Source organism: Carassius gibelio, chromosome B14 (assembly GCF_023724105.1).
Source record: "Carassius gibelio isolate Cgi1373 ecotype wild population from Czech Republic chromosome B14, carGib1.2-hapl.c, whole genome shotgun sequence".
Classification (NCBI taxonomy): domain Eukaryota; kingdom Metazoa; phylum Chordata; class Actinopteri; order Cypriniformes; family Cyprinidae; genus Carassius; species Carassius gibelio.
In genome coordinates, this window is record NC_068409.1 from 16,275,147 (window position 1) to 16,287,276 (window position 12,130).

The following is a 12,130-nucleotide window of genomic DNA, read 5'->3' on the forward strand; positions in this document are numbered from 1 at the left end:
CTTGTCAACCCAAGCAAAAGAAAGATAATGTGCATTTGATCAGATATTACTGAAGTACATATATGCACATAACTCCTACTTTGACAGTAACTTTTTATTTTAGTTCTGATTTTTAAAAAAATTATATAAAGTAAAAACAACACAAAAATTGAGTTTTTTTTATTTTTTTTATTTATTTTGTTTTAGGTAAACTCCTAAAATGACAATTATTTAGATTTTTTTTTGTAATGTGCATTCATTACACAATTATTAAATGTAAACCTGAAGAGTATAAAAAAAAAATTTATTAGATTTTGTGGCCACTTTTAAAAAATGTGCATGTCTTACACAATTATTTGCTGTGTGTTTGAGAAAAACTGTGAAAACTAAATGAGCGATTGATTTGATCAGCAGAAGGTTGGTGACAGAAACACATGGTCACACACACACACACACACACACACACACACACACTGATCTTACTGTCTTTATGAGGATTTATTACACATTTATTCTGATTCATGTTATTTCACTGACAGAAGTTCAGCTGCAGTATTAATGTCATGAAGAGAAAAGAAGAGACTCTATAACATCTCACTGTTACTGATTCATCATGCAGCTCAAAGCATTATGGGTAGAATCTCTCATCAGTCTATTCTGATTCATCAACACAGTTTCACTGATGATTTATAACAAACCGTAAACCCAGGATAGATCGGCTGAGTGAATGTGGTCTGGACTGTGTGGATGAGGCTCGTTGTGTCAGAGACGCTGTAGAAGGACAGAGTTCCTGCTCTGTGATCCACAAACACTCCTATTCTCCTGATGATGGACTTCACAGGGAGATAAGTCTCAATGTTATTGTGCCAGAATGAGTATCTGGAGGGAGAGCAGAACAAACTCCAGGACTGATCATTATATCCAAACCTACACTCATAACCCGTTCCCTTCCTGCTGATGCTCTTATATGACACTGATATAAACACACCTTTATCTCCACTCCAGTCAATCTCCCAGTAACAGCGTCCACACACACTCTCTCTACACAACACCTGACACACATTATCAAATCTGTCTGGATGATCAGGATACGACTGATCTGTGTCAGTGTATGTAATCACTCTGTTGTTCTCAGACAGATGGAGGTAATTATTCACTGTGTTTGGATCCAGAGTGAGCTGATGGGAATCTGATGGAGATAAAACACATCAAAATCAAGAATTATGAATCTGTTTGATCTTTTCATGTTCAGTGTATCATCAGTGTCTCAGTACAGATGACCAGATTCACCAAACATTTCTTTAGACAAAATTATGTTAACAACATTTCCTTTTGTTTTCTAACTTGAGAAAAAAGTTACAAATATTTCCTATTGTAAAAATTATAATTATAATTAAAGTATAATTAAAGGTCACAACAACACTAGCTATGTACAGTACACTACACAGTAGGACTATTAATAAGATAGTGTCAGAAAATAATGATATGTCATGATTGTATAACCATGTTCTGCTGAAATTCAGTAACAACTCTATAATATGAGTCAGATATCAAAATCTTTTCTAATTTAGTCTATAAATGTGTCAATGGTAGCAGTATTAAAATGTTAGTATTCAGCACACATAAACACAGCATATATGAGATGTGTTTAGTGAAGCAGTGCAGATGTACAAGACTCGTTCACTGAGATACAAAACAGCAGAGAAATGAACCAAACACATCACTATAGACGACCAAACCGGCAGAAATTAATTAATATATGCATCAATAAATAATTACATGTAATAATAATAAAATGATAAAAGAATGAATTATTTGATTAAAAAAAAAATCTAATTAATTTTTAATAAAATGTAATCATAAACTATTTTTGATTACCCTTTTTCTTTATTCATTGTTTTCTGTATTTAATTGTACATTTATTTTTATTATTTTTAACTTTTTACATACTCTATTCTTTTTTTTATAATTTCAATTTAGTTCATGTATTCATGTACCTTATGTGTGTGTGTGTGTGTGTGTGTGTTTCTTTATTTAATTATTTATTTTCAGATTTATTTATTCATTCATTTTTTTATTTGATTAGAATTTTTTTTTTTTGTTTTTTTTTTTACTTTCACTAAATGAGGGGCTTGTGGATCTCAGTGGTATAACAAAGAAAGAGAAGCTATTACTGGTCTTTTAAATTACATACCCCAAATTAATATTCAATGTGATTCAAAATACAAAATACAAAATACATACTTATGAGTGAACTTACAAGTGAAAACCTCACAATTCCAGCTTTACTGAGAAATGATGCCAGCCTTGTTCCATCTGATGGTGCTTTCACAAATGAGTGTGTGTGACTATATACTGTATTCTTCAAAGAATAGCATGATTTTAATTCATTTTCAACATCATTATTATTATTATTATTTATTTTTATTTTTTGCAAAGTTTTGATGACTATTCTATAATAATGTCTCATTTGTTCTCTATAAACTCACTGATAAACTCAAATTCAGGATTGTCCATGTTTTAAGAAAAATGTAGCCCTTTTTAATAAAACTAGTTATAAGCATGTTTCCAGAATATTTTGTAGATTATTTAACTAAAACTAAAGCCCGATTCGGACGGTAATAGTTTCTCATGTGAACATCTGTAAAAATAAATGTATATAATCACCTCAGTGATAAAACTCATGGATTCAGATGGTGATTTATTCAGAGAACGTGGCCAGTCACATGATTGTCTGCTGTAAATACGATTAATTTGTTTACATATTTACTCTTATTCAGTGTTAATTTTGACAGCAAATTCGGATTTAGTCTTAGTCTTAGTCTTTTGAATAACACACCATTTAGTTTTAGTCACATTTTAGTCATCTGAAATGTTTTAGTCTTAGTCTAGTTTTAGTCGACTAAATATCATAAGAGTTTTAGTCTTAGTCTAGTCTTAAGTCTTTTAGTCTTAGTCTAGTTTTTTTTAGTAGAACAAAGTCAACTTAGTTGACTTGACTAAATGTTTCCATCAGTCTGTTATGGAATGGTATTTATAAAATAAACATAAGGCCTGCTCTCAATGAAAAATAAACATGCTCTCTGAAAAAGATATGCATTCGTCCTGAATGATATGCAATGCATATGACATTCTTTCAAGATGAAGTACAGTATTATTGAAATAGACAACCACCTATATTATATTTGTATTGTATGTTCATTATATTTCTTTATTTGTGCTATTTACACAAAGTTTACATTTTTTTAAGTTTGTTTTTGTTCATTTAAAATAGCACTGCATAGTCTTCACTGTAAAATAAAATACACAATCAAACCAAAATGTATTCAGACACCTTCAACGTTTCTTACAATATCACAGTTTATTTGCTGTAGTTTAGAAATTGGTAATAAAATATGACATAACTCAGGGTTAAACTGTGTCAGAACAACAAATTCATCTTGATAATGTCTGATGCAATACTTAATTTGGTTCAGTCTGTGGTGTGAAAAGGTTGCATTAGAAATTAAAGAAAGAAACACTTAAGCAAAACATGCTCAGGTCCCTAATAATTTATTTTTATTTTTTTTAGTCACTAGTAAAACAATATAATCTATTCTATCTGATTTTCGGATTGACTTTGGATAAATTCTTGTTAAAACTACAAAGTAATTCAATCAAGAGCAGTGAGTGATTTACTTTCATTTTCATACATTAAAGACACTGACAGCAGAGCTAGTAAATTAGGCGCGGTCACTTTAAGAGACAAATGCATCCATTATAAAGATACGCATCCGAGTTCTTTCCAACGCTTTACTTTCACTGAAGACATAACTACCGACTTTTTCGAATACACTTTCCAAGACGGGTATTTCCACATATTTAGTATGTATTTGTTGTCGGTACAAAAGCAAGAAGACTTTGAGACGTGTCTCTGCTTGCTCCCTGAACACCAGAACGCCACGCTGCTGAATTGAGCTCTTTCACTTTTCGCTTTTTCTTATGTTTATTTAAAATGCGATTTGTATTTGTTCGTTCAGGGTGCAGGAGGACGCAAACGTCCTGAAAGAGAGCTCGGTTCAGTGTTGCGCGAGTAACCAGCTGCTCTGCTCAGTTCAACTTTCCCGCATCGCGGGGTTGAAGCCAACTTGATGTGTTGAATGCTTGGAGCACGTTATAAAACGTATTCTTAAAATACACATTTCTGTTTTAATAAATGCTCATATTAAAACATAGCATTACACATAAGTAGGTACAAAAATAATCAGTGATACATTTACGACCCAAGAGCAAACTCATCTTTGTTCTCTTTTCTGTGTAACTGCTGCTGCTTTGTTTAGCTGTTGCGCTTGCATTTGCCGCGGCTTTTTAAAATGGCTCGGCTGCTTCTGCATAGATCAACCTACCCTCAAAGATTCGCTCTGATTGGATCTCTTCTCCATTCGTCCCTCCCATATATTTTCGTCTCATTTTTATTCGTTGACTAAAGTGTCAGTTATATTTCGTCACGTTTTTCGTCATCATATCTGACTTTTTATTTAGTTTTTATTTAGTTTTCGTCCGTGAAAAAGGTTAGTTGACGAATATTTTTCGTCATAGTCTTCGTCAACGAAATTAACACTGCTCTTATTATTGTGTATAATCTAATCCCATTTATTATTTAAATGATTTAAATCTCCTGTTTAAAAATAGGAAAATGTATACACATATATAGTTGTATAGGCCTATAATTATAAGCAATATATTATGTATATATCAGTTTATAATACACAATTTAAAATTGTATTGCATATCTGCTAAATCTATTTTTTTGGCTTTTGGTATGAATATTATTAAGATTTATTTAAGATCATGTATAAACTAGTGTGCTCCAAAACAATGATAAAATTCACTTTTACAAGATATAAGCATTCAAAACTTACAGTCTCTTAGTTCTGCGAATATGGATCAATGATTTTGATGACATCACACTTCAGTTTCTCATCAAACTCTTTGTCCATATTTCTGCTTTTTTATAATGAAAACAAAAGGGACTCAAGACATGTCTATCTCTCTTGAATTTATTTAAAGCATATGTTACCCCTGGCTCAATTATTATTATTATTATTTTGTTATACTTTGTCTATTTTACTTGCTTTTTACTTTACTTGCTCTTTGTATGTTTATAATTATATATTTTTTTGTTTTTGTAGATGAAACTGTATTTGCTGTTATGTTTGTTAAAAAAAAGAAAGAAACTCTCAATCCAATCACATGCTCTCTAGAACCCGAAGTGTCCCGCCCCCTGCACTATAGATAATGAAGCTTTGGCTCAGATCGGTCACTTGTTCACAGGATTTGTATTTTCTGTACAGTGAATGGCACATAGTGCACTATATAGGGGACAGGGAATGATTCAGACAGTGTTAATATTCTTTCCATTGGAGCTGATGAAGTCTGGTTTCACATTGTGTCACGCTAAACGCTGCACCGCGCACAAATTTTGAATTGTGTGGGGAAAAAAAAAAGTTCGGCAGGGAATTTTTACCGGGTGTTGAAATATAAACACTGACATTTGGATTCGGACAGAATTAAAATCACAAACTACCCCCTGTTAAAACACTTAAAACATATAAGGAATAACCATTTTATAAAAGCAATAATCCTGGTAAAGCTGTGGTTTACAGTGAATTTTATAACAGCTAAGGTGCGTTGCTTCTTGCATTATTGCACACAAGTCTCTTTCAGATCATCGGTGATATTCACACATGTGCATGTTAGCAACTCACTCGTCCGGATCCTCAGTAATCTTCAGCAAACCTTGACACTGACACCAACACCCTGATGAAGACCAGTGGGCCGATATTTAATTATTTTTCATAAATCTTGACATTTGTTTGAACCGGCTCATTCGGTTCTTTTCGAGTCTGGTAGTAAACTATCACTAGTATGATCTGCTTCTGTTTGAGCTCTCAACCAATGACACAAACTCTGCAAGAACTGACTCCCTCATATTACACACGGAAATGTACAAAGAAAGAAAATAATAAATAAATATAAAAATATTAATGAATATGCAAATAGACATAATTGAATAAATAAATAAAAATATTTGTTAAATAATAAGTAAATAAAATATATAAAAATGATCAAATAATTGAAAAATATATAAAGATGGTAATAGTAAAGAAAAATGTAATAAAATAAACTCAAGATTGTTTTTATTTATTTATTTTTTTAATTATTTATATTTATCTATTGTTCCTTTATTTATTTTCTTATTATTACATTTATCAGTCTATATATTTATTTATTTAAAATCTTTGCATGTGTGGCCCTCTATAGATTGTTATATATAAAAAAAAGATGTTTTTATAAAACAATTGAGAACTTATTATTATTATTTTTTTCAAGAACTGAACGGAAGAACTTCTTGGAATTTATACTAAGACTGTAAGACATTTAGAAATCCTAAGAAATTAATATTTCTGAGGAAGATTTCTGTGAATCTGGCCCCAGATGACCAGATATACATCATCAGTTATAAAACTCTTCTTTCTCCTTCTACAGGAAGAACATGAACACACTCAGAGAGTTTTTCTGATTGTTTTCTTACTGACTTACATTGTAGGAAGTCCTTCCTGGTTCTGGGAACAATGTTGGTGAATGTGACTGTGGAAATCAACAGACATGAACAGAGTGATTCTCATGATCCTGCATCTATTCCTAACACATTTCTAATATGATGTTCTCCATGATACGAGATGATGATGGACTGGTTTCTGAGAGCAGGTGAATCTCCAGGACTTTACCTCTGTCTGAGATCTTCTTGAGCTCCTGTTTACAGAAATCCTCAAGTTTGTCTCTCAGCTGATGGACAGATTCTCTCAGATCATCAGAAGAGACGAGAGAACTGAAGACTTCATCATTTACGTCTGTAGATTCAGGAGGTGTTGAGAGAGACTGCAAACTCTACAGAAAACAGAAATCAAAACTCATCAGCTCCACACTTCACCCAATAACCTGCACCAACATCAGATTTGATCTTTAGTAACTCTCCTCAATCCAGCACTTACACAGCATCGGGTTCATTCTTCTCATATTCACAATATCACATTATAGCTACAGATTCTAGTATTCTCCACTACACTATTTAAACTTTTTAGGAAATAATTTGGATGATAAAACATGTGCTGAGAACATAAATGTCCATCTAACAGCTCAATCACATCAATGGGCTTTTATTGTAGGGTTGAGTAGATTTGCTCAGGAAAAGCAGATCCAAGGCTACGATTAAATTGCTATTATTTATAAAGTTAGAGTGGTTAAAGATACTGAAATTTTACAAGGATCCTTAAGACACGCTCAGGTTGGAATTAGTTTCTATACACTGAAGCATCGATAATATACAGCCTGTCTTCATATTTGGCGTTTTCATGGTCAAATTCATCAATGGGTTAAAGACAAATATAAATATTAAGTTTTATCAATTTTGAGAAACACATGATCCAATTTTGATAACCGTTACTCAGAAGCAGTACTACTGAGTTCACTGATTTCACTAAGACATTATAAGCTAAGAAATGATTCCAGAGCTGAAAGCCATTTGTAAGTGACGTCTCTTTCAGAAGAAGATGATCAGTTAAGAGTCTGACTGATGATTATATAATAACACACTCATGAAATGTTTCTCTGTGAGTCTCTGTCACAGCAGGATCTGCTCAAATCCACTCTGATCCTGTTCTTGTAGATGTGTGTTACCTGCAGGAACTGGATGTGATCCTGTGTGTGTGAAAGCTGCTCCAGCTCAGTGTCTCTCCTCCTCAGATCATTGATCTCCTGCTCCAGTCGCTCCAGTCGTTCTTCAGCTCGACTCACTGCAGTCTTTTCCTGATCTCTGATCAGTCGTATCAGCTCAGAGCGGCTTCTCTCAATGGAGCGGATGAGCTCAGTAAAGATCCTCTCACTGTCCTCCACTGCTGTCTGTGCAGAGCGCTGTTAGGACACACAGTGATTCAGCTTCAGTGAGTCTGAACTGAGACGGAGACAAACTTCTCTTCTTCTCCAGACTCACCTTATGAGACTCCACAGTCTCTCTCAGCTGCTGGAGATCTTTCTCTCTCTGCTGGATTCTCTGCTGGAACGACTTCTGAGTCTCCTTCAGCTGCTTCTGCAGGACAAACAGATGATAGTCAATCTCACAGAAAACTTCTGGCTCTAAATCATCATGTTGTCATGGTGAGCTGTAGGAAGGAGTATGAGGGAAACAAGGAGTACAATCAAAAGTCTTCAATCCAAGGAACACGGGAAATCCACACAAAAGGCGCTGGCACAAACAAACGTACACAACAAGTAGAAAGAGAAATGCACAGATAAGAACTTATAAACACAGGATAATTTACAAACACAGGTGCACAGACTAACTAACTAATTAACTAAACGAGGACAGGAACATGACCAAATAATGGAACACAGGAACAGAAACAAGGGCAAAGCATGACAAAACAGGTCCATGATGCTGATCTATTGCCCCCCTCCCGGAAGACGCATAGCGACATAGACCCAACAGAAGGAAGGTATGGGGTGGGAACTGGGAGGAGGCTCAGCAGGAGGATGGGCGGAGTCTAGGGAGGTGAAGATTAAGGGAGAAGCCAAGGTGGAAACAGGAAGGACTTCGAGCAGGAGGAGCTAAGCAGGACCCATGCCACAGCCATGAAGGCAACCCATGGTGGAGCTGACAGAGGAAGGAGCAATGAAGGAATGGCCGCCAACTCTAGAAGGCTGACCGATGGCAGATGGTGGAGGAGCCTGAGGTGGAGACAGAGAGCCAATGAACCAGGGCAATGGGGAGGATCTGGAGGGCCAAGGTGTAGCAGATGGCACCCGTGACTGATGTGGAGGCGTGGATCTGAAAGGCCATGGTGGAGCTGGAGCGACAGAGGAGCCGAAGGGATGAAGGAGCATGACAGAGCTGGAGGGAAGAAGGGATGAGGTGCTGTCAGAGGAGTGGAGGCCCAAGGTGCAGGAGGGGCAACGCCAGACCCAAGACAGAGCCGCCGGGTCCACGGACCGAGGCAGAGTCCAGGGCTAAGAGGATGGAAGTGGAGTCAAGGGAAACTTCAGTCACGGCAATGCTGGAGGATGGCAGTCCCCCCGAGCACACACTGTGCTGAGGAAGAACAGAGGGGCAGCCAGACAACAGCAGGGGAGGAGGCAGGAGCAGGTGAGTGGGCAGGCATTTGTGAGCCTCTGGGCTTAACTTGGGACCAGGAGCACACTCAGGGCTAGACGTGGGAACAGGAGCCATGGGAGCAGGAACTTTCTCTGGGCTAAACTCAGGGACTGGAACCATCTCTGGGCAAAATTCGGGGACTGGAGCCCTCTCAGGCCTGGACCAGGAAACGGGAGCCCATTCAGGGATGGACAGGACAAGTCGGAACAAAGGAGCGAGGAGAGGGGGCAAATCGGGCTCCAGCTCAGTTTCCCAGTCTATAATGTCCTCCTCGAAGTTCAGCAGTCCCAACTTTATAATTAGCTCACCCTCAGCTGCTGTGCAGTGGTGGACCTTCTCACCATATTCTCTCTGTCTGTGAGGCAGAGTCCAGAGCTTAGAGGATGGAGGTGGAGTCAAGGGAAACTCCAGTCATGGCAACGCTGGAGGATGGAAGTCCCCCCGAGCACGCACTGTGCTGATGGTGGATTGAGAATGAAAAGAGGGGCTTCAAGACAACAGCAGGGGAGGAGGCAGGAGCAGGTGAGTGGGGAGGCATTTGTGAGCCTCTGGGCTTAACTTGGGACCAGGAGCACACTCAGGGCTAGATGTGGGAACAGGAGCCATGGGAACTGGAACTCTCTCTGGGCTAAACTCAGGGACTGGAGCACTCTCGGTCCTGGGCCAGGAAACAGGAGCCCACTCAGGGCTGGACGGGACCAGCCGGAACAAAGGATAGAGGAGAGGGGGCAAGTCGGGCTCCAGCTCAGTTTCCTAGTCTATAATGTCCTCCTCGAAATCCAGCAGTCCCAACTTTATAATAAGCTCACCCTCAGCTGCTGTGCAGTGGGTGGATCTCCTCGCCGTGCTCTCTCTGTCTGTTGCATATTCCTTCATGGGGGCTCTGTTGCTGGCTCTCTCACCTTGACTGACATCATTTGCAGCTTCGGCTCGGCAGCGGCTCTCAGGCTCTCCATCAACAGTAGGTCAGGAGCGGATCAGGCGAGATAATTTACAGTGCATATGCCAAATGGCAATCCATTTCTTTGCCAGAATCCATGAAAGCGGCAAAATCCTCTCGAGGACCATTTTTGGACAACAGTGCTCTAAACAGAGCGTGCCATCCAGGAAGCCCAAAATATGGAGATGGTGTGATAATGGTGTGCTGGTGGTGCTAGCTAATAGCCTAGCCTAGACAGGGAGGTTACTGTTTTTAGGTTGAGTCTTCTGTCATGTTACTCTGCTACAGGAAGAACATAAGAGACAGGAAGTGGCATTCACAGTCATTAATGAATAAAACACTGGATAAACCACAATAGGAGCTGAAGCAATCACACGTACACAACAAGAAGACCCAACAGAGGAGAAATGCACAGACAAGAACTTATAAACACAGGATAACTACCAAACACAGATGCACAGAATCACTTATTTACTAAATGAGGACAGGAACATGACCAAATAAGGGAACACAGGAACAGAAACCAGAAACATTTCTAAACAGGCCCATAATCCTGACACATGTGAACAAATGATGAATCCAGTAAAAGTTGATAATTAATGACTGTAGGTTCAATCTCCAGAAGTCATGATCGGTTTCAATCATTGTACATTAATTAACATGAAGATCAAGGCCTGTCTCTTATGGCAAGCGTAAGTATTATAAAAGTGAAACTGACAGACATAGAGCTTCAGACTCTTTTTTTGTGTTCTGTGTAATTATGCTGTGGCTCTAAACTGAATAAAAACAGACTATCGGATCACTGCACTGGGTATTAACTTGACTGCTAGTTTTAAATACCTGTTTCTCTGTCCTCTGTGCTGCCGCTGATACAATGTCGTGGTTTTTATGTTCAATAATCGTACACAGCATACATATACATTCCTGGTCAGTCCGACAGAAAACCTCGAGGATCTTCTCATGTTTCTGGCAGATCATCTCCTGCAGTCGTCCAGTGGCTTCAGTCAGATTGTGTCTCTTTCCTCTAAAGAAACTCTCATGTTGTTGGAGGTGATTCTGACAGTAAGAGTTCAGACACATCAGACAGGACTTGACAGCTCTGTATTTTCTTCCAGTACAGACGTCACACTGCACATCTCCAGCTCCAGCGTAACAGTCATCAGAGAGTCTGGTCTTCTTCAGTTTCTCCACCACTTCAGCCAGCATGGTGTTTCTAGATAAAGCAGGTCTTGGACTGAAGGTCTGTCTGCACTGAGGACAGCTGTAGACTCTCTTCTGATCCTCCTGATCCCAGCAGTCTGTAATACAGCTCTTACAGTAACTGTGTCCACAGGAAGTGGTCACTGGATCCTTCAGGAGATCCAGACACACTGGACACATGAACTCCTTCTTATTTACTGAAATTCTGTCGTCTTCCATTTTGCTGAATACAGAGACACAAACACACAACAGCTCAACTACACTTAAGTTTCTCTTTCCCTAGAATCATGTGATTCATGTTTCCTGCTTCTGTGTTTGAGTGACGTGTGCAAAACAGGTTTGTCTGTGAGTCTGTGAAGCAGGTTCCTCATTTCTTCTCCTGTAGAGTCACACTATTTTGGTTTGCATATTTTATGGGTACATTCCATATGCATAATTGTTGTTTATCCCAATATCCTAACCCTACACTTAAACCTACCTCTCACACAAAAGTATCTACATTTTTAGATTTTCAAAAAACATAGTTTAAAATATTTATTAAGCCATTTGGAAAGTGTCCTCATAAACGCTCCAGTTACTAACAGAACTTTGGTTACCTTTCAATACGGTTCACTGAATCATACTTTGGGCTAAACTCCATTTTCTCCGAATACTGAAGCCTGATTAGTTCATGATGAACTAGTATTTCAGCCTGACTGCCTATAAGTCAACTCTGAGTGCCATTTTCATCAGAATCTTTTGACTGATAAGTGACAGTGTTGACTTGCATGCAGCTTTATGACATGTACATAATGCTTTTATTGCTGTTATCTCAGGGAACT

At 38.0% G+C, this 12,130-nt stretch overlaps 1 protein-coding gene across 1 annotated transcript; it reads right to left on the reverse strand.

The window, feature by feature from the left end:
* Nucleotides 1-266: 266 nt before the first annotated feature.
* On the reverse strand, nt 267-11,610 carry LOC127971806 (tripartite motif-containing protein 16-like). Its single transcript, XM_052575038.1, has 6 exons — nt 10,950-11,610; nt 8,012-8,107; nt 7,699-7,932; nt 6,750-6,909; nt 6,562-6,609; nt 267-1,168 (listed from the first exon to the last, which is right to left on the reverse strand). The coding sequence occupies exons 1-6, from the start codon at nt 11,526-11,528 to the stop codon at nt 645-647; spliced, it is 1,641 nt and encodes a 546-aa protein (XP_052430998.1). The 5' UTR covers nt 11,529-11,610; the 3' UTR covers nt 267-644.
* Between the last annotated feature and the right edge of the window lie 520 nt (nt 11,611-12,130).

What these genes read in the sequence shown, in the direction of transcription:
- LOC127971806 (XM_052575038.1), bottom strand. Translation starts at nt 11,528, where the DNA reads ATGGAAGACGACAGAATTTCAGTAAATAAGAAGGAGTTCATGTGTCCA. An exon ending in AGACTGTGGAGTCTCATAAG is followed by an intron (nt 7,933 to 8,011) that starts GTGAGTCTGGAG and finishes GTGTCCTAACAG; the next exon opens with CGCTCTGCACAGACAGCAGT. An exon ending in CAGGAAGGACTTCCTACAAT is followed by an intron (nt 1,169 to 6,561) that starts GTAAGTCAGTAA and finishes TATCTCCATCAG; the next exon opens with ATTCCCATCAGCTCACTCTG.